Source organism: Rhodnius prolixus, unplaced genomic scaffold (assembly GCF_049639745.1).
Source record: "Rhodnius prolixus isolate KJV_2025 unplaced genomic scaffold, Rpr scaffold_9, whole genome shotgun sequence".
Taxonomy (NCBI): domain Eukaryota; kingdom Metazoa; phylum Arthropoda; class Insecta; order Hemiptera; family Reduviidae; genus Rhodnius; species Rhodnius prolixus.
This window is the reverse complement of record NW_027411604.1, coordinates 3,245,692-3,266,638: the sequence shown is the minus strand read 5'-3', so window position 1 is coordinate 3,266,638 and position 20,947 is coordinate 3,245,692. Positions and strand designations below refer to the sequence as shown.

At 37.1% G+C, this 20,947-nt stretch overlaps 1 protein-coding gene across 2 annotated transcripts in view; it reads left to right on the top strand.

Moving 5' to 3' along the window:
- Nucleotides 1–20,947, top strand: part of nmo (serine/threonine-protein kinase nemo) — a 283,418-nt gene that overhangs the window by 138,192 nt on the left and 124,279 nt on the right. For both annotated transcript variants that reach the window (XR_012458383.1, XM_074127876.1), the window contains exon 2: nucleotides 17,779–17,908. Coding sequence is in view for 1 of the 2 variants with exons in the window: in XM_074127876.1 (XP_073983977.1) it covers nucleotides 17,779–17,908 (130 nt within the window). In the remaining variant the exon portion in view is untranslated. The remainder of the gene's footprint in view (nucleotides 1–17,778; nucleotides 17,909–20,947) is intronic.

Genomic DNA, 20,947 nt, shown 5'->3' with positions numbered 1-20,947 from the left:
TCCCATCTCTCTTGTTCGTCCAAAGTAGTAAAAGATGTAATTTCATCTTTGTTTCCATGGTGATATTATCGATTTTGTTTTTGAGCGGTCGTTGTTATATTATACATATAATGTACTTTAGTAATGTTTGCAGATAATTATCAGATCTAAACTTTCTGAAAACCCTTATCTGAAAGGGTGAAACTGGCATTAATTTTTCATCCTATTGAAACTATGAATCAGTCGCCAAAAATAATGAACAGTAATAATAGTACAGATTATTAAATTTTAGTTAAACCATCATTAACCAATAAATTATTTGTAAATTTTCCTAGTTATCGTGCTCAATTTTAATAAATAATTCAGATAAATATTTATATCTGGTAAGATCCTAAATGATGGACAACACATCAACAGTAAATGATGTACGAGTCTCTGGGGGGCACCTAAAATTACAGCAAATACAGAGATTAACCTACGCATTAAATCTAAGGAGACTGCCTTTTTAAGATTATACGACAATTATCTAGGTAAACTAGCCTCAGTTCGACTTACAAATTCTTTGCTTCAAAATACTAGCTCTGTATTCTAAATACTCGTACAATTCTCTTGAAACCAAGTTACTAATTTTCCTATATAACGGAAGATAATTCGAATTTAAAGCAGAAGATTTAATTGCCGGAAGTACAAATATTATTCAATGGATTTTTTTTTTGAAAAATATTAAAAAATGGAATAAAATTTATGAAAATAATGAAATTATAAAGAAATATAGTACAAAAAGAAAATAAATGATAAAAAATGGAAAATAGTTCCAAAAAAATCCGTCAGAGAAGGAAGCAGGCAAATTAAGAAGTGGTAGCAGTGCTGTAACCTTCCTCATATATAGTCTTGTAGCGGGGGGGGGGGGTAGAGCGATGTGTTCTCGACGAAGGTTCTTCTAAATTTTGATTTAACTTCGTATGTATATTTATAGTTTTTATTTTATTTAATTTATTGATTTATTTCGTTTTTTTAGGGTAAATTCGTTTTAAAAATAGTTTTAAATAAAAGTCGTGTGAGTATTTTCAGTAGATTTTTCTCTAGAGCTGGAAGAATTCCCCCAAAAAATGTCGGCAAGTTCACAGAGCTAGCGTACAGAAGTATTAATTTTGAAGAGTACATGCTTAGGCATTCTAATGGTTCGTAGTTCTCCCCCTATATCCAGAAGTAATGGGTGTAGCAAATATATGTGCATATTGAATTGGATTTTCCTATTTAGAGAGAGATAGAGAACAAAAGCTCGATAGAAGAATGGCTACAATAGGCTATTGGAGAACGGAGTTCAAAGAGGCTAAAAGGCGTCCCCTATCGTATTTTTTATTTCCAAACTCTTCCCTTACACACTAGACATGAATGAATTGGAGCACACGATGGAAAAACTAGTTCCTAACTACTGCGGCAACTAGCGCCTCCAGCATATAGTGGAAGCGACATCTTGTTTTTTTTTTTTTTGTACGACGCATGCGGCAATTACCAGCCAACAACAACTTGTCTGTGTAGAAGCCTCTCTCTTTCTACCGTCACCATTCATTGATAACGGTCCAGCGTGCTTTTGTTCTGCAGTTGAACTATAGGGGCTGTACATGGGCTCCTGCTGCTGCTGCTATGCTTGTAAAAAAAAAAAAATGTTAAAGAGGGCTCATTTTTTAAACTAAGATATTTATTATCTGTGCTTTAAAAGTTATGAATGCAGGATTAAAATTTGTCTGTGTGCTTTCAATATTTCAGTTCAGGGGGGGGGAGTCACAATCCCTCCGTTAATCTCGACTCGTGAAAAATATTTAGAATTTGGACTTAAAAGAAAATCGATAATCGTTATCTTCAAGGAGATTGGGATAAACCGATAATATCTTTATTAAATCAACGAAACAATTTCGGTAGAAAGATTACACAGGTCTATAGTGATTTTGCTGTTTTGAGTTTTTGAGTCATTTTGAAGTAATATGCATGTCCTGATACCAAGTATCATACCCGTTTACTTGTATCACATACCATTTTTTTTTTTAGTCAGTCTTAATTTTTTAGTCTTAGTAGCTTTGTATACTTCACACTATCTTTTATTTTTAATATTGTAACGAAGTTGACCTGTGAGGAGCCTGGCAAGCCTTTATAGATGTAACCAAGAAGTTTTTAGGAAACACCAAAGATCCTTACTACGCAAAATTAGTAGCCACAATGCTTGAGAAATTCAGAATTCTCGGATGCAACATGAGTCTTAAGGTGCACTTTCTATTTTCGCATTTGGATGTACGAGGGTCATTCAATAAGTAACGAGACAAATTATTAAACGGTTTATTGAATTAGTACAAAACTTTGGTTACTTTTCAACATAGTCCCCAGCAACACTTATACACTTGTCCCATCTTTCTGCTAATTTGTAAATGCCCTTGGCATAAAATTCTTTGGGTTGATCTCGAAGCCACTTTTGCCCCTGATTTTTTACCTCTTCATTGGATCGAAAATGTATCCCTCGCACAGGTTTTCTTGTACTGCAGCTTGTTGTGAATAATGTTATGGACAGTTCCAACACTCGCGTTTACTTTTTCACTTATCAGTTCAACGGTGTTACGCCTATTGTCCCGAATTAACGCGTCAATCCGAGATTCGAGAGAGGAAGTCCACTGCGTTGCTCGTCAGAAACTTTTGTACGGCCACTTTGAAACTGTTCTACCCATTTGTAAACGTTCGAACGATTCAAACAATTGTCTCCGTACACTTTTAACATTCTTTTGTGGATTTTACTACCTTTCTCACCTTCCGCGACTAAAAATCTGATCACGGCACGTTGTTCTTCCACGGTGCAATTCTCGAGCGGACTCGCCATCGTTAACTGAGTAAATTTGAGGTTATGTTTACAAAATATAATTGAACAGCTGATCAGATGTCATCGCAAGGTTGCCAACTTTATGTCCTGAAAGTTTCATACGGATCAATTTAGCTGTTTTATGAGCAGTAGTAATTTGTCTCGTTACTTATTGAATGACCCTCATATTTCCTGAGAATCTGGGGGCGGTGAGCGAGGAACAAGGCGAACGCTTCCATCAGGACATCCGGGAGATGGAACGACGGTACCAAGGACGATGGAGTATATCAATGATAGCGGATTACTGCTGGACGCTTCAAAGGGAAGACTCTGCAGCAGGTCATAAGAAAAGATCACTGGAAGGCAAACGAAAACGTTATTATTGATTAAATAACATTCTAGTGAATCAACATTGCGCATTTCCAAGTAATGCAACCAGCATTTTAATCAAAACTGTATCAACATTTGAAAAGAAATGTGCATTTTTAGCAATTAACGCTGAATTTTTCATTCTCGATTTGTAAAAAAACCTGATGTGGTAGGAGAAAAGGGGGGTTATTTTTGAAAATGGCTGTACTCAATTGTATATAATCACTTTTCAGAAGTAAAACAGCTCTTAAAAAGTTTCATTTAGTAGACCTGTGTTATTTATTCGGTAGAATTATTATTATTTTAAATAATAGTGTCAAGAGGTTAGTTAAGTGATTAGCTTACTGGATTCTCACGTGGAGATCCCGAGTTCGAATCCAGTTACAGGGCTTTAGCTTTTCTCTTCTTAGGTGCTTCTTACAGCACACTGTGGACTGTGTACATCACTTTTGTGAGAGAACACCAGTGACGTCAGATGTTGACCCGCCTTCAATTAATAAAAAAAAAAATAGCGTTCTTATTTTTAGTTTCTTTAATTAATAGTGCATAACGTCATTGGAATTGTGTCATCATGGGTAAAAAAACTACTACCATTAACTCCACTAATAACTAGTAAATAAATATAAATAAATGAATGCTGTAACACCAGATCTTACCAAGGATAACCATTCGTTACGTCATTGTAAGAAATATTTTTGCCGAGAGTTACTTTTGTTAAAACATAAAAATGATGACGTTCATAAAAATTATAATCGGTCATGTGAGGAAACTTGTTTCTTTTCATTTTCTAGACAAAAGTATAGCGATTGTGTGAAATTTGTTTATATCATTTGTTTTTGAACGGAAATATCTTTTTTTTTTGGACGGAAATATCATTTTTTTTTGGACGGAAATATCATTTTTTTTTGGAAGTCTTTTCTTGGTTAGATATTTCGATGAAGTCTCTAATTACCTTGATTCCAAAAATATCACTAATTTGTGTATTAAGCTGCAAGCAAATTTTTGAAGCCATTTAAAAAAAAAAAAAAAAAAAATACCTAAAATAGTGAAAAATCTGTGAACGTAACTTCCGTTTGAGCAATTTTATACGCTAAGTCAATGATGGAGGAATCGAATCAAAATGTAAAGTTATATTTGCGAGTAACTTCCTGTACATTTGTCTGTTCCCGCAGGGGGGTGGGTGGCTGTTGCATGCAGCCTCCTTGGGTGTTGCAATCCCACGGGTTCCTAGCACAGTACTCCATGCACTTTCACTATACAATAGGGACACAATTGCAGTTACCTAAACAAGCACACCAAGGCACACACAATACACACCCAAGGGCTACCTTCCTACATACCCTTGAGATCGACGAAGGGTGTAAACCCTTTAATTAATCCCCATGGTTTCAGGAGGCTGGGTAGCAGGGCCGACAACCCTACGCTGCAAAAACTTTTAATAAGTCTTGGGACCTCTATTGGAAAATTCCCCTTCATGGGCTTCAATGTCTTCGAAAAGAAGTAGAGGAATAAGCATATTTTTCGGTTTCAGTTATACACACAATTGCAACACGTATTGTTCGCTTTCTAGCGACCTTAAAAAAGATTGGGCTTATCACTTCCTTTTATTAAAATAGAAAATGTGGCCACAAAAAAAAAAGAAGCTTAAATTGTAAAATCGTTAAACGATGCAGCTTATCGTGCGATGATTGCCAGACTTTAATGATAATTAATTAAAATAGCGTTTAGATGTGCAATACTGGAATTGGTGGCCAGGACATCTTTCTAGGTTAAACGGATTTTTGTGGTACACTAACGACTTCTGCGACAGTTTTTTTTATCTAATTAAATAAGGCAGTAAATGCATTTAGTATTTATCCATCTTACCTGTTCGATCTTTTTAATGTGTAATCCATTTGGTTTGTAATTCTAGTACGTATCGTTAAAAACTACCAAAACAGTGAATTATTTTAATTCTACGGTAGCACTTTACAGAAGAGGATTGCTTTTGCAGTTCCTCCTGAAGAACTAAGAAAAAAAAGTATTTAACAAAGTGCCAATGGTGAGATTTTTGAAGAAAATTGGATTTTCTGCCATTTTCCGTTATTTGGTTACAGTGGAAACACACTCTGACCTACAGACTATTTAATGAAAACCACTTTTCTGGTCTAAGAGGACCTCAAAAAAAGATACTCCGGTGAAAAATCAATGGCGCGATCTTCTGTATTTCCCTTATCCAACCATTAAGTACGGAAAATCTTCAAAACTAACCATGTAGTATAATAATACTAATATCTAGGTAACCATGTCATGGAATCTAGTAAGATAATAGTACTGAGTCCTAATTTCACGTCCGGTTTGGTGGGTGGGGGGCGGGGTGGAGGAAGTCCACAGAGTTAAGCGTGAAATATTGTCTCCTCCAGCGAACCATCAAAACACTGACAGACGAACTAAACTAAAATAGTTACTGAAAACCTTGAAAATAACAAAACTTTGTCCTTGATTTTAAATAGTAAATGATTATTGGGTGTCCTTGGTTTTTGCCTAAGGGAGCGTGCCCTATCTTGAAACACACTCATGCAAACTATTTTTTTTAAAAAACGGAAGAAATGGTGGGGGGATTGGTTGTACCAGCATTCCGGGGTATTTAGGTAGTACGTATTTTAAGAGTGGGGAGTGTAAGCGATAGTTAGGTTGCTGTTTGGATCTATCTCCGCAGGAAGAATCTGAGATATATTTTTAATGTAGTCTGGCTTTTTTTAGAGGGGGAGCTGGAGCAGGAGTCAGGAGTCAGGAGTTTGAAAGTGGGAGTCTAATAGGGAAGAACTATCCTCCTACATGTGTTTAGAAGCGTTTACGTTTAAATAACTCTTTCCCCTCACTTCTCTTTGTATATAAAAACCATAATAATAGTTATGTATTGTGGTACTAGGTTCGATTCCCGGTCTTAGGCCTTGGATTTTATTTAATGGTTAATAAAAAAAATTTACAGTAAAGTACGTTTGCTAGTCGCCACGGTAGCCGAGCGGTTATAGGCTAGACCCGCAAAGCTAAGATGTATTGCGGTACTAGGCTATATTCCCCGGTCTATACCTTTAATGGTTAATACGAGAAATTTACAGTAAAGTATGTTTGCTAGTCGCCACGATAGCCGAGCGTTTAGATGCTTGACCTGCAAAGCTAAGATGTATTGCGGTACTAGGCTATATTCCCCGGTCTATACCTTTAATGGTTAATACGAGAAATTTACAGTAAAGTATGTTTGCTAGTCGCCACGGTAGCCGAGCGGTTAGAGGCTAGACCCGCAAAGCTAAGATGTATTGCGGTACTAGGCTATATTCCCCAGTCTATACCTTTAATGGTTAATACGAGAAATTTACAGTAAAGTATGTTTGCTAGTCGCCACGGTAGCCGAGCGGTTAGAGGCTAGACCCGCAAAGCTAAGATGTATTGCGGTACTAGGCTATATTCCCCCGGTCTATACCTTTAATGGTTAATATGAGAAAATTGCAGTAAAGTATGTTTGCTAGTCGCCACGGTAGCCGAGCGGTTAGAGGCTAGACCCGCAAAGCTAAGATGTATTGCGGTACTAGGCTATATTCCCCGGTCTATACCTTTAATGGTTAATACGAGAAATTTACAGTAAAGTATGTTTGCTAGTCGCCACGGTAGCCGAGTGGTTAGAGGCTAGACCCGCAAAGCTAAGATGTATTGCGGTACTAGGCTATATTCCCCAGTCTATACCTTTAATGGTTAATACGAGAAATTTACAGTAAAGTATGTTTGCTAGTCGCCACGGTAGCCGAGCGGTTAGAGGCTAGACCCGCAAAGCTAAGATGTATTGCGGTACTAGGCTATATTCCCCCGGTCTATACCTTTAATGGTTAATATGAGAAAATTGCAGTAAAGTATGTTTGCTAGTCGCCACGGTAGCCGAGCGGTTAGAGGCTAGACCCGCAAAGCTAAGATGTATTGCGGTACTAGGCTATATTCCCCCGGTCTATACCTTTAATGGTTAATATGAGAAATTTGCAGTAAAGTATGTTTGCTAGTCGCCACGGTAGCCGAGCGGTTAGAGGCGAGACCCGCAAAGCTAAGATGTATTGCGGTACTAGGCTATATTCCCCGGTCTATACCTTTAATGGTTAATACGAGAAATTTACAGTAAAGTATGTTTGCTAGTCGCCACGGTAGCCGAGCGGTTAGAGGCTAGACCCGCAAAGCTAAGATGTATTGCGGTACTAGGCTATATTCCCCCGGTCTATACCTTTAATGGTTAATATGAGAAAATTGCAGTAAAGTATGTTTGCTAGTCGCCACGGTAGCCGAGCGGTTAGAGGCTAGACCCGCAAAGCTAAGATGTATTGCGGTACTAGGCTATATTCCCCCGGTCTATACCTTTAATGGTTAATATGAGAAAATTGCAGTAAAGTATGTTTGCTAGTCGCCACGGTAGCCGAGCGGTTAGAGGCTAGACCCGCAAAGCTAAGATGTATTGCGGTACTAGGCTATATTCCCCGGTCTATACCTTTAATGGTTAATACGAGAAATTTACAGTAAAGTATGTTTGCTAGTCGCCACGGTAGCCGAGTGGTTAGAGGCTAGACCCGCAAAGCTAAGATGTATTGCGGTACTAGGCTATATTCCCCGGTCTATACCTTTAATGGTTAATACGAGAAATTTACAGTAAAGTATGTTTGCTAGTCGCCACGGTAGCCGAGTGGTTAGAGGCTAGACCCGCAAAGCTAAGATGTATTGCGGTACTAGGCTATATTCCCCGGTCTATACCTTTAATGGTTAATACGAGAAATTTACAGTAAAGTATGTTTGCTAGTCGCCACGGTAGCCGAGCGGTTAGAGGCTAGACCCGCAAAGCTAAGATGTATTGCGGTACTAGGCTATATTCCCCCGGTCTATACCTTTAATGGTTAATATGAGAAAATTGCAGTAAAGTATGTTTGCTAGTCGCCACGGTAGCCGAGCGGTTAGAGGCTAGACCCGCAAAGCTAAGATGTATTGCGGTACTAGGCTATATTCCCCCGGTCTATACCTTTAATGGTTAATATGAGAAATTTGCAGTAAAGTATGTTTGCTAGTCGCCACGGTAGCCGAGCGGTTAGAGGCGAGACCCGCAAAGCTAAGATGTATTGCGGTACTAGGCTATATTCCCCCGGTCTATACCTTTAATGGTTAATATGAGAAAATTGCAGTAAAGTATGTTTGCTAGTCGCCTCCGTCCACGACACCTAATTTAGGTAGTTGGACGTTAAGCCCCGCCTGAAAAAAATAGGCGATTACTTTGCTTTACTTTTTAATAATAGTTAACAATTGGTACTGGACTCCCACGCGGAGGTCCCGGGTTCTGGATCCAGCTGCTGACCCTTAGATTTTCTCTTCCTAGGAGCTTCTTACAGCTCACTATCCAGTGATGGACAGTGTTGTCTGAAACGAGAGAACACTGTCCGGAGGCCGGCAATGCACTGAATAAAAGCTTCGGGCGCCAATAACCTCCAGATGATGACGCGCCTTAAATCATTAAAAAGGAAAAAAATAGTTAACAAATATTATTGAACCAGAAACAGGTTCCGTGAGGAATGTTCGTGTGTTACGTTATAGAAACATATGTTCTCATAGACGCAATTAATTTTATTGGCTACTTATCATTTGTTCAGCATAACTTAAGTTCCAGCTGTTATTTATACCAATTATTTTACAAGACTAAACAAAAGAACTTAACTTAGTCAGAAGTAGTCGTAATTATAGAAATAGAAAAGAAATTTATTATTCTGGGGGAATTGTCCCCTAAGAATAAATACAGGAACAAATAGAGGCCTTAACAGTTTGGCCTGTGATTATACAGAAATTAAATAAATAAATAAGTATTTACAAAAGTGAAAATATAATAAGTGAAAACGAAAGTAAAAATAAAATAATAAAACAGCAGAAATTAAGGAAATAAATTAAAACAATTAGAATTTCGGAGGAAGCTGAATAGAAAGTAGATAACTGAATAGACGGGATTTAAAAATGGATAGGGTAGGAGCATGGCGGACAGATGAAGGCAAGGAGTTCCAGAGAGAGGTAGCACGTATAAGGAAGGACTAGTCAAAGGATGAGGTACGGTGAGAGGGAATATAGAGATCAGATGAGCGAGATCTAGTGTTACGGGAATGGATGGAGGATTTAAACTTAAGGAGTTGAAAAATATAGGAAGGCCTTTGAGACTGGATGACTTGAAAAAGGAAAGAAGCCAAAAAATATTGGCGGCGATAGACAGGAAAAAGCCACTTCAACTCATCGTAGCAGTGCGAAATGCGAGAGTCTCTGGAAATGCTGAAAATAAATCTTATGAAGCAGTTCATGAGGCGCTTAAGCTTAGCTTCAATATCACCAGAAAGACCGCCATACACTAAACAACCATAGTCGAAATGGGGGAATATAAGAGAGGAAACTAGGAGTTGCCGGGTCTTAATTGGAAAAAGGTGACGGGAACTATTAAACTGCTTAAGGATATGGATGGAACGACGAGAGATTTGGGAAACATGGTTTTTCCAGGATAGGTTTTGATCGAAAGTGATACCAAGGTTTTTCACAGAGGAACAATATTTTATTGGGGTATTGTAAAGGAAAAGATTAGGAAGAGGAGCCAATGATTTAAGGAGTGGGTTGGAGCCAATAACTATAGCTTTGGTCTTTTCTACATTCAGGGCAAGCTTATTTTCGTGGCCCATGCTGAGATATTATTGAGGTCTTCTTGAAGTTTAAACACAGCTTCAAACAAATCCGACGGGGAAAAGGATAGATAAATCTGAAAATCATCAGCATAGAGGTGATGCTGGGAATGAGAGATCGAAAGAGGAAGATCTGGAGCTTTTTAGAGCTTGATTTATTATAAACTCTTCCCGACTTTTTTCTCCTAATCGATTTCAGCTTCGGATATCGTTTGATCTATGCGAATCTAGCTGAAATTAACTATTTTTTTTATTTTATTCATCACTATATTGAAATACAAAAGTGGGGCTGAATAAAAACATCAAACGGAAGAATTTTGTGACAAAACAGAACAAAAAAAAAATTATAATTTTGTCACTCAAGTTACGAACGTGACATTTCATAGTTTTCACGCATTTATACTTAACAAAACAAAGTTATTCTAGAAAAAAAAGTACATAATAGTAGTAAAAAAAAACTTACAAATTATGTTAAAGGAAATATAATAAAAAGAATAAATAAAAATCTCAAAGAAGTTGACAATAAAGACAGCATAAAGGAAGAATGCGTACTGATGGTGACAAGGCACACTAAATAGTTCAGTTATGTAGAATTGATCTTAATATTGCTCACGCATAATAAAGGACACATGCATGTATACGCTTAGATCAGGTGGTGTCAAACTAGCGCCCCCCCCCTGGGATAATTTTTTGGTACCCCACGATGTTCTGAAATAAAATGAAAATAGAAAAACAAAAAAAAAAATTGTTATGACGTAAAAATTAGGGCTTAGGGAAGATCAAGGCACTATTTTACCCACAATTCCCTCCCTTGTTAACCCTTTAGCTGCCTGAAGACGAGTGAGTATACACGTAGCCCAGCCTGAAGGCCTGTGGACGTGTATATAAACACGCTGACTCAGTTCCGGCGATGTTTGGGTGTAGCTAGCGATATGTCTCTGCCACTCTAAGTGGAATTCCAGAATGATTCGGTTTTTTTTAAAAGACAAAAAGAAGTAGGAATTCCCAAAATATATTCTTACGTTCTCAGTGTTTGAAACCATATATATCAAAAACTTGTACGAGGAAATCGCTGGTTGCAAGTTTCGAGGTAAAAAAAGAATAATTTTCGTTTTATAAATACAATTATATGGTATTAATTATCTTGTCCATATTCTTGAATCCTCGTTTCAGAATATAGATTTAACAAAATTTGTAAACGTGATGTGGCCCACGTGAATCTTGCCTGTAGCACCAATTGGCCAGTTTTTAAATTGAGTTTGACACCCCTGGCTTTAGTGAGTACAAACTGCCAGCTAGCCAGGAGACGCGTTCCATCTTTTTAGCAAAAAACAACTCACTTTATTTCTTCAACAGATTTACAGAATGAGACTTTAGGTATTTTTTTTTTTTTTTTGGCGCTGAGGTCATTAGCGCCTGGAGCTTTTTCCAGTGCACTGCCGGCCTCCGGACAGTGTTCTCTCGTTACAGACAACACTGTCCATCACCGGACAGTGAGCTGTAAGAAGCTCCTAGGAAGAGAAAATCTAAGGGTCAGCTGCTGGATTCGAACCCGGGACCTCCGCGTGGGAGTCCAGTATGCTAACCTCACAGCTAATCCCTTCCCTGACTTTAGGTATTGTTACCATTTTAACGTTGTTAATATGTAATTAATAACTTATACCCCCAAAAAAACTATTGTACACTATTCACAAGATTGTAATTAACAAAACTAATGTTTGACGACATATAGAGGTATTTAGATGCACCATTTCGCTACGAAGACATTATATTCTCCACCAACATTTATGTGCTTAAGTCGATAGCAGAGCTAGCAATGAAATATGAATGTATTTAAAAGCTATAGCCGAATTAGAATGAATGGAAGAAAATGCTTAGAGAAGGATTACGTGATTTTAATTTTGGTTAAGCTATAAGGATGGCAGGAGCACAGAGTGCTGCTCCATCCATTAGCAGTAGTTTATGTAAATAGCAGTATATAGTAGAATGATGAATGTGTGAAGCGAATGTATTTGTAGGTAAGAATGGAGAGTGAGTGATATTCTAGTGATAAGCACCTAGACGATGCTGGCTGTATGGCGGAAGCCAATGCCAAAAAAAAAAAAAAAAAAAAAAAACTAATTGAATTAATGATGAATTAAGTTTTAATCATTCATGATTTAAATCACCAGATAATACTCAGGTGTAATGAAAGTTGCTAAAATTATCCAAGCCACCAATAATTCGTCGTGAGTACTCTGAATAAGTAGCTGTAAAACTCTAAAAGTAGTTTGGGTGCTCTCAACAGATATTTTGCTGTTACTATTACAGTAGACCGTAGCAAAAAATAAAATATTGCAAAAGAATCTCACGAAATGAAATTTGGCTCTCCAGTGTATACGTAAATAGGTTATCCGGTCAGGGTTTTGGATGGATGAACAAGAAAAGTAAGATGGTATTGATTGCAGAATTTGATATTGAAATTTCAAAGAAAAAAAAATGTATTGTACTAAATAAAAGATAGGAGAATATTTAAAATGCCAAGCCAGTAAGGTGATTCGTGAGGCTAAATATTACTGGCTGAATAAAAGGTAATCTTGATAGAAAGATCAAATAGTGGTAGTGCTAGTTATATTCACCAAGTCTGAGTGACGTAAGATTAGAGAGAGAGAGAGAACGAGAGTTATGGTGAAAGAAGAACTCTGACGTATTACCCAGAAGGGCCTCTATGCTTATCTGTATGTAATAAATTCCTTTCTTCTTTGCCCCCACCCCCGCCGCCCAAATCAATATGTATATACGAGAAGGCAGTAATCCTGTTTGGAAAGTGCGTAGGTTAGCGAATGCTTTAAAAAAAAGAAAATCCAATAAGTTATGGAGAAAAGCGTCAGCAAATAATTTTCCACGTTTTTTTTTTTTTCCTCAACCTCCTGATATTACACGGACATACGTCACAGTAGATCGCCCAGGAGTATGACTCAGACGATAGCCAGAGAGGAGTTGATATTGTGATTTTATAGAATTATTTCCTGTGATTCATCCCCAGAATTATTTTTAACTATTAAAAGTAAAGTAATTGCCTATTTTTTTCAGGCGGGGCTTTACGCCCAACAACCGAATTAGGTGTCGTGGACGGAGGCGACTAGCAAACATACTTTACTGTAAATTTCTCATATTAGCCATTAAAGGTATAGCCTGGGAATATAGCCTAGCACCGCAATACATCTTAGCTTTGTAGGTCTCGCCTCTAACCGCTCGGCTATCGTGGCGACTAGCAAACATACTTTACTGTAAATTTCTCATATTAACCATTAAAGGTATAGCCTGGGAATATAGCCTAGTACCGCAATACATCTTAGCTTTGCGGGTCTAGCCTCTAACCGCTCGGCTACCGTGGCGACTAGCAAACATACTTTACTGCAAATTTCTCATATTAACCATTAAAGGTATAGACCGGGGAATATAGCCTAGTACCGCAATACATCTTAGCTTTGCGGGTCTAGCCTCTAACCGCTCGGCTATCGTGGCGACTAGCGTTTTTTACTGCTAATTTCTCATATTAACCATTAAAGGTATGGACCGGGGAATATAGCCTAGTACCGCAATACATCTTAGCTTTGCGGGTCTAGCCTCTAACCGCTCGGCTACCATGGCGACTAGCGTTTTTTACTGCTAATTTCTCATATTAACCATTACAGGTATGGACCGGGGAATATAGCCTAGTACCGCAATACATCTTAGCTTTGCGGGTCTAGCCTCTAACCGCTCGGCTATCGTGACGCCTTATTTTTAACTATTATATTTTCTGTATACCTAGTGACATGCGAAAAGTGAAAAACCCTTTATATTTTTTGATGACGTTGTGCTGTTTTGTCCACATTTCTGATTCGTTTACAAAATTTTGCCTTTTAAATGAAAGTACGGCTTTATAAGATTGGCATAGTTCGTTGTTTTTATTATTTGTTTTTGAAACAACCATAAAAAAAACAACCTATGTCCAAGGGAAGTGAGTGGTTACCTCATCGTTTTTATTGGATAGTTTTGACTAAACCTAATTTAGTTTAGGTTGGGAAATAACTAGATTTCCTGTGGGTGGTTGTAGTTCTTGAAAACTTGATCACTCCTTGGGGGCTCTCATTTCGCCAAAAACTATGGAGATAATACTCGTTGTGGTGGCAATCAGATGAAAGCAATGCCGGGGCTTATGAGAGAAGATGTAGTAAATAATGTACGTAAAGAGCAGAAGGAGAGAAACTGCCGAGCAGTTGCACTCTCTACAGGAAATCAATGATGAGGATGTTCTTCAAACCTTCAAGGAAGTTTTGGGGGTCACTGGCGATTTATTGTGGCATGGTGGATATCGCCAGGAAGGCAGTAGAGGCGTGATTCTGTACGAAAGGATTAGAGTCAATAGAGAGAGTTGTATCGAACTTAACGATATTTCGTCTTGGCAAGTTGTACGAATGGGGTGTTGAGGTCTTTGTAAAGAATTAGGATTAAGTACCTGGACTTGGTTTCTTATTGGCGAAAATGTGCTTAATTTTAAACTATACTCTTTGAAACCCACAAAAGTATAAGATCTGCTTAAGATAACAGAAATGCGACAGCATGTTCATATCTGATTACCTCTCTTTGTCTAAGCACACATTAGGACTTATCTGGAGAAAACTTAAAAGTTTTTTTTGTTTAAGTTGAAACTGGCCAGGAAGTTGCTGACTTATTTTTTTAGTATTTACAGTTTTAAGTTGGCACCACTGGTTAACAACGTATACACCATATTCCCGGCTGTATATGTCTCTTTGTTTCATGAGTCATGTCTCCATGGGTTGCATGCTAAGCTCTTAGCATATTTGATGATGTTTTACAACTCAGTGCACTCCTTGGTATATTAAAGTCCTCTCTTTCCGTTCCTCTTTTAACCACAATCTTAGGCTACGTGTTTATCTGCTACATTTTAAACTTAAACTTTTTATGTTACTGCTTTTCAGTTTTTATGTTTCCTTCTTCGTACAAATAAGAACTTCTAATTATTTTTTATAAATACTTTAAACAAAAAAACAAAAATTACGTCTTATATCTAGTCATCTACTGTATTTCATGTTTGTACGTGCATTTTCTAAAATGAATTCTCCCCTCTAGTTGGACGTTAAGTCCGCCTAAAAAAATTGGCATTACTTTACTTTTTTTTTTTTCTTTTTTTTACTTTTACTAGCGGTGTCAATAAGAATGGGGTGAGCATTTACGGTTACCGGATTTTCGACCGGAAAACTTTGTAACGGAAGCAAAAAAGCGGTGCCTTTAAATGGAATTTCAGGTTTGAGCTTTTCTATTGACTTCACTTGTATAGGATGTTTTCTTGGCAGCATCATACGAGGACTACACCCTAAAAACTAGTCTTTTTCGCATATCAGGGGATCGTATTACTTCCTTTTACTAGCTGTAAGTGGAAATAAAACTGCAAAACTCCTTCGCCTTACCTAAGTCATCTTACTTCACACATATTTCCTGTTTAGCAAACTCGAGTAACACAGGAAAGGCAGAAATTATATCCACATCCATTGCCCATCACCCTAAGTACGTTGGCCTTCATAACTAAGTTGTAAAAGCACCTTCGTACTTGTGGGAAGAGGCTCCTAAGTCCTGTTGTCACTTAACCTCCCTTCCTCCCCCTACCCGCTTAGAGCTAGCTGACTCTAGGTCCCGCTAACTGTGCCTTCTTCTGCATTCATGTTTTTCTTCCGTCTCCAACTTGTCCGAATGGTGCAATCCTTCTAAGTCCGTTACCCTTTAGCTGTTTCACATTTCTATTAGCTTCTTTTTCTTTTTTTAACTGTACTTAGTTTTTTTATTTTTATTTTTATATAGAGTAAACCGGGTTTTAAAGTCCTGCAGGAAGTATTTAATGTTTATTGTAATTATCCATTCTGTTTGTTTAAAGCTATGCCATTAAGTTTTGTCAAGATTTCTTACATAGAGTTTCGACTAAGAAATGCCCTGGTTTTTTTTTAAGTTCTTCTGAGTTTCAAAACAGATGCTTGGATTGTGTTATGTATTTATGTACAATTGTGTGTGTACGTATGTAAAGAAATACGCACGTATGTACGCTTTACCGGAAGAACCGTTTTTCTAATGAATAATACGTCACTTTTTTGTTTTTGTTTTTTTTTGGTAACTCCTAGAATTTTCTATTAACTATGAACATAATATGTTCATACTCCGGTACCTCGGAGGTACACAACACTACGTCATACATTAAATTTTTTACAGGAGAGCAAATGAAAGAGTTTTTTCTTACTTATAAGTCCAAGGGAGTTATTTTGCTTAAATCTTTAGTGGTAATAAGTAACATAGAAGCACCTTAAGTGATGGTTGGCTAATAAAAATAGAAATATTGTATTAGAAAGATTATAAAATAATAAATTTTGAAAAAAATGGACTTAGTGTTGTATAAATATAAAATCCTCCATCAACGTACCAAAACAAACTTACACTTTACAAAACACTATTACGACCAATATGGGGACATATGAAGCAGAATTGTGGGGCTCTACCTAGACAGCCGTCTAACCTGGAACCCTCACACAAGACTTAAAAGACAAGAACTGAACAGACGTTACGGACTACTAAGGAGACTCCTTGGACCGAAATCCTCCATGAACGTACCAAAACAAACTTACACTTTACAAAACACTATTACGGACCAATATGGGGACATATGAAGCAGAATTGTGGGGCTCTACCTAGACAGCCGTCTAACCTGGAACCCTCACACAAGACTTAAAAGACAAGAACTGAACAGACGTTACGGACTACTAAGGAGACTCCTTGGACCGAAATCCTCCATGAACGTACCAAAACAAACTTACACTTTACAAAACACTATTACGGACCAATATGGGGACATATGGAGCAGAATTTGGGGGGGGGGTCTCCGCCAAAAACCATCCAACTTCCAACCTATCCAATCTTTCCAGTCTAAAGTCTCCGCCATTCTATGTCTCCAACCGCATCCTCCATCATGATCTCAATATTCCTGTATGTAAATGAATTTAATCCACACCCCCGATTCCTAAAATTTCCACAGCAAACTATCTGTGATCACCCCCAAATCCTCTGGCTCAATCACTATCCACATCGTCCCGATCCTGACAATCCTCCACGTCACTCTTAAAACGGCGCTGGCCATGTGACCTCATTGCTTGCTAAACCCCAATAAGTTCCTAGAGAGTTCCAGCGCTGGCTAGTTTCTCTTATCCTGTCATCCTGGTTGTGGCACTGAGCCAGCTTTGTGGCACAATCAAATGTTTCTTTGTACTACACTTTTGCTAGATGTATACTTTGTACAGATGCAAATCAATGAAAACAATAAAAAAAAAGTATTGTATACCTCCGGGGCATACATTATAAATTATTACTTTTATATTATAAATTTTTGTAAAAATATTGATAATAGAAATCGATTCCTCTGTGTGTGTGTGTGTCGATGGAGTTTGTGGTGTTAGCATTACGAAAACTTGCCGGAAGTTCAACTTTGTTATCCGGTTTAGGTACAACTATCGATCGAACCCAGAATCGAGTACAAAATCTCTACAGAATCAATTTTTTGGGCTTTTTTTTATAGATTTTAAATAGATTACTTCCGGCTGAGCGGTTTCTAGTGTTTACTTATAGTCGGAACTCATAGTCAGAACCCAGTCGAAATAAAATATTCCAGTTTCCTCTTGTTTTTTTTTTTGTTTTTTTTTTTTCATTGATCGATTAAAATTGATTTTCCTTTTTCTTTTTGAAAGAAAATTTATGTATTCCCTAAAAAAAAAGTCCCCAAAGCACCTTTAAAAAAAAAAAAAATTATTTCCAGTGAATTAACTTGTAATATTTTGTTCTACATTGTTTCAGGGCTGTGACCGATCCCCGAGACGGCAGGCGTGTGGCCTTGAAAAAATTACCCAATGTATTTCAATCTCTGGTATCCTCAAAAAGAGTTTTCAGGGAGCTGAAAATGTTATGCTTTTTTAAACATGAAAATGTAAGTAAACTGTTTTATTTATGAGTTTTATATCATATATATATATATATATATATATATATAAAATCGAGATAAATCGATTGTAATAAATTATAATCGATTGATTCGATTTAATGGTTAAAAACTAAAATTAGGAGACATTACTCATGGCTATATACGAGTATTTAGAAGATAACATGGGCTCTAATTTTATGAATATTATTTCTCATTAATTCATAATGTTTCCTTCAGTTTCTCATCATACTGAAAGTTATTTATTGTTGTTCATTCTTTTTGGTGACTGATTCATAGTTTCAATAGGATGAAAAAATAATTGCCATTTCAGTCGTGATACATTTATTCTGCCGCGAGCTTTCCACCTAGGGACTGGAGTCATCTTCAGGGCTAGTTTACAAAGTAATATTTTTACATTACAGGGTTGGTTTGTCTTCTGTCTTGTCTGTTCATGGTCTCTATAAATAGGCCATATGAAATGTCCATGAACAGACAAGACAGAAGACAAACCAACCCTGTAATGTAAAAATATTACTTTGTAAACTAGTCCTGAAGATGACTCCAGTCCCTAGGTGGAAAGCTCGCGGCAGAATAAATGTATCACGACTGAAATGGCAATTATTTTTTCATCCTATTGAAACTAAGTTATTTATTTAAACAAATATATTTATTCTATTTGTATCACTCTACCTTGGGCTCTTTAGAGACAAACGATTTACGTGGAAGCCACATACTAGACTTAAAAGACAAGCAATGACAAAACGTGCAAAATTGCTTTATAGGACTACTTGGGACGACGCTCCAAACTGCCCATAGAACTCAAACGCCTAATATACAATACTATCCTCAAAACCTATGTGGACTTACAGGACTAGAGCTGTGGGGTACAGCCAAACATACAGGACAGTACAGGACATTTCAGTCAAAACTTCTTCGACAGATAGCTAACGCTCCTTTTCTACGATGACTAACCACTTACTCTTCACAACGACCTCAACATCCTCAGCATTCGTACAACCAACTCGCCAAAAAATTCTATACTGCTCTCTCGACTAGTTCTAATCCTCTTGTACTGTCTCTCGCCTCCTCTGACAATCCTAATAATACGTGCCGACGTGGCCCCGCGACTTCCTTGAGGTCTGAAGACCTAAACGTCATTCTTCTCCTATAGAGAGTGCTACCGCTGTGTATTTTCTCTCCCCCTGCTCTCTTCCTGCTCTCCTCCCGCACCAGTTCATCATATTTACCTCCTATTTACTCATTTTATACATGTATACAGGTAGTAAATTACTAAATAAAATTGTATCACTGATAATATTCTCTTAAAGCAAAAAAACATTACTATTTATTGGGAATCGGGATGGGTCCTGTTCCCCAAGGCACTCTCTGAAAAAAAGGGAATTTCCTCGAGAACATGACTATATTAAAGGTTACTATTTAATGGGCATTCTATGATTAACGAAACTTTAATCACGTACTGTATAAAATTATTTTTTTTTTATTATTATTATTTTTTCAAAGTAACATTCTTGCACAACTTAAAACTTTATTACAAATTACGATTCCTGAGTTAGAAGGATATGATCCGGTTAATTTTTATCTTATCTACTTAGTAATGATCAAACTTAAGGTTGGCTAACCTGTGGAGAATATATATATGTACAAAAAAAAGATCCTGACAGGCAGAAGTTGCTTAGAGTATAGAAGATAATGTTGTAAGGAGTTCGTGCCCAGCGAGAAAAACCAGCTTAGTTAAGAGACCGACCGGGGATGAACAGCGGTCGGTGCTGAGTGTGCGTGTCCCGGAACCGGTTGGTTATAAGAAGAAACGACTTTTGTACTCTTATCCCTGCCACACCGCCTCTTACATACCTAGTAGGACCCGCGGGGGCATCAGGGTCAACATTTGTGTCTCGGGTCAGCTGCCCCTAAGGCAAGAGGTTCTCTTTCTTCTTTTTTCTAGTCTTTTCACACTGTGGCTGTCGGAGGATATCTTCTTGCTCTGCGGGTAGTCGTCATTTCTTCTGAAGAGTACACGCTCTGGTGCACTGCGGGAGGCTGTTTTTTCTTTCTCTCTCATCTTTTGAATAGAGGGGTTATAGTTGAGGATGAAAGGAAGAGAATTTTTGAGTTTCTTAAGCGTTAAGTAAGACTGGCCTTCGTGCCTATCTATTGGGAGTTTTCATCCCTGGAATAAACGTTTTCCTCTTTTGAGGTTTTATTGGATTTGAAAATCGATAATTTTGAGTGATTCTCAATTCTGGGCATTGATTTTGGTTCGTGCGTTTGTTTATTTAAAGTTGAATGATCTGTTAATGTAAACATATCGATAATACTGTGACTTTGGCCGCTTAATTCCGATCTATTTGAGTTAACGTGAGTATTTAGTCGCAGTTTTGAGCGTCTGGATTAAATTTAATAAAATATATCTGTACCACGGAGGTATCCATCACTAAGTCCATTTTTTTCAATACTTCTTTATTTAATGCAGCGTTTCCCAACCTGTGGTACGCGAAAAAATAATCAGTAATAGCGGACACAATTTTTAAAAAAAAATAAAAGCTCTAATAATATTATACATACAGTAATAAGGTTAGTCTGCCTCAAGATATACGAGAAAATATAGCAAAGAAAATTTAGGAAAAGCTACATCATTATCCATAAAAGTTAAAGAAAATTTAATAGAATTATCATGTGACAGAACTTAAATGATAACTATGTAAAGATCTGCTTAAAGAGACTGATTGTGAAGGAGTAAGCTCTATCCAAGCAACATTAAATTTCATTGGTACTTATAGAGGTAGTTGAATGTTTTTAAAGAAATTAATTTAGAAGATTTGGGCACAAATATAATAATCCTGAAGAAGAACTTTGTAAATTAATTAATAATTTTGAAGAGAAAAATAAGTACGCAATTTTTAATTATTTAAAAAAGATTTTTAAAACTAAGATCTTACACTTTACAAAGTCTATAAAGTGAACATGAACTCCTTTGTAACAGATACATTGTATCTTTATACAAATAAAGATAGTAATAGTAAAATA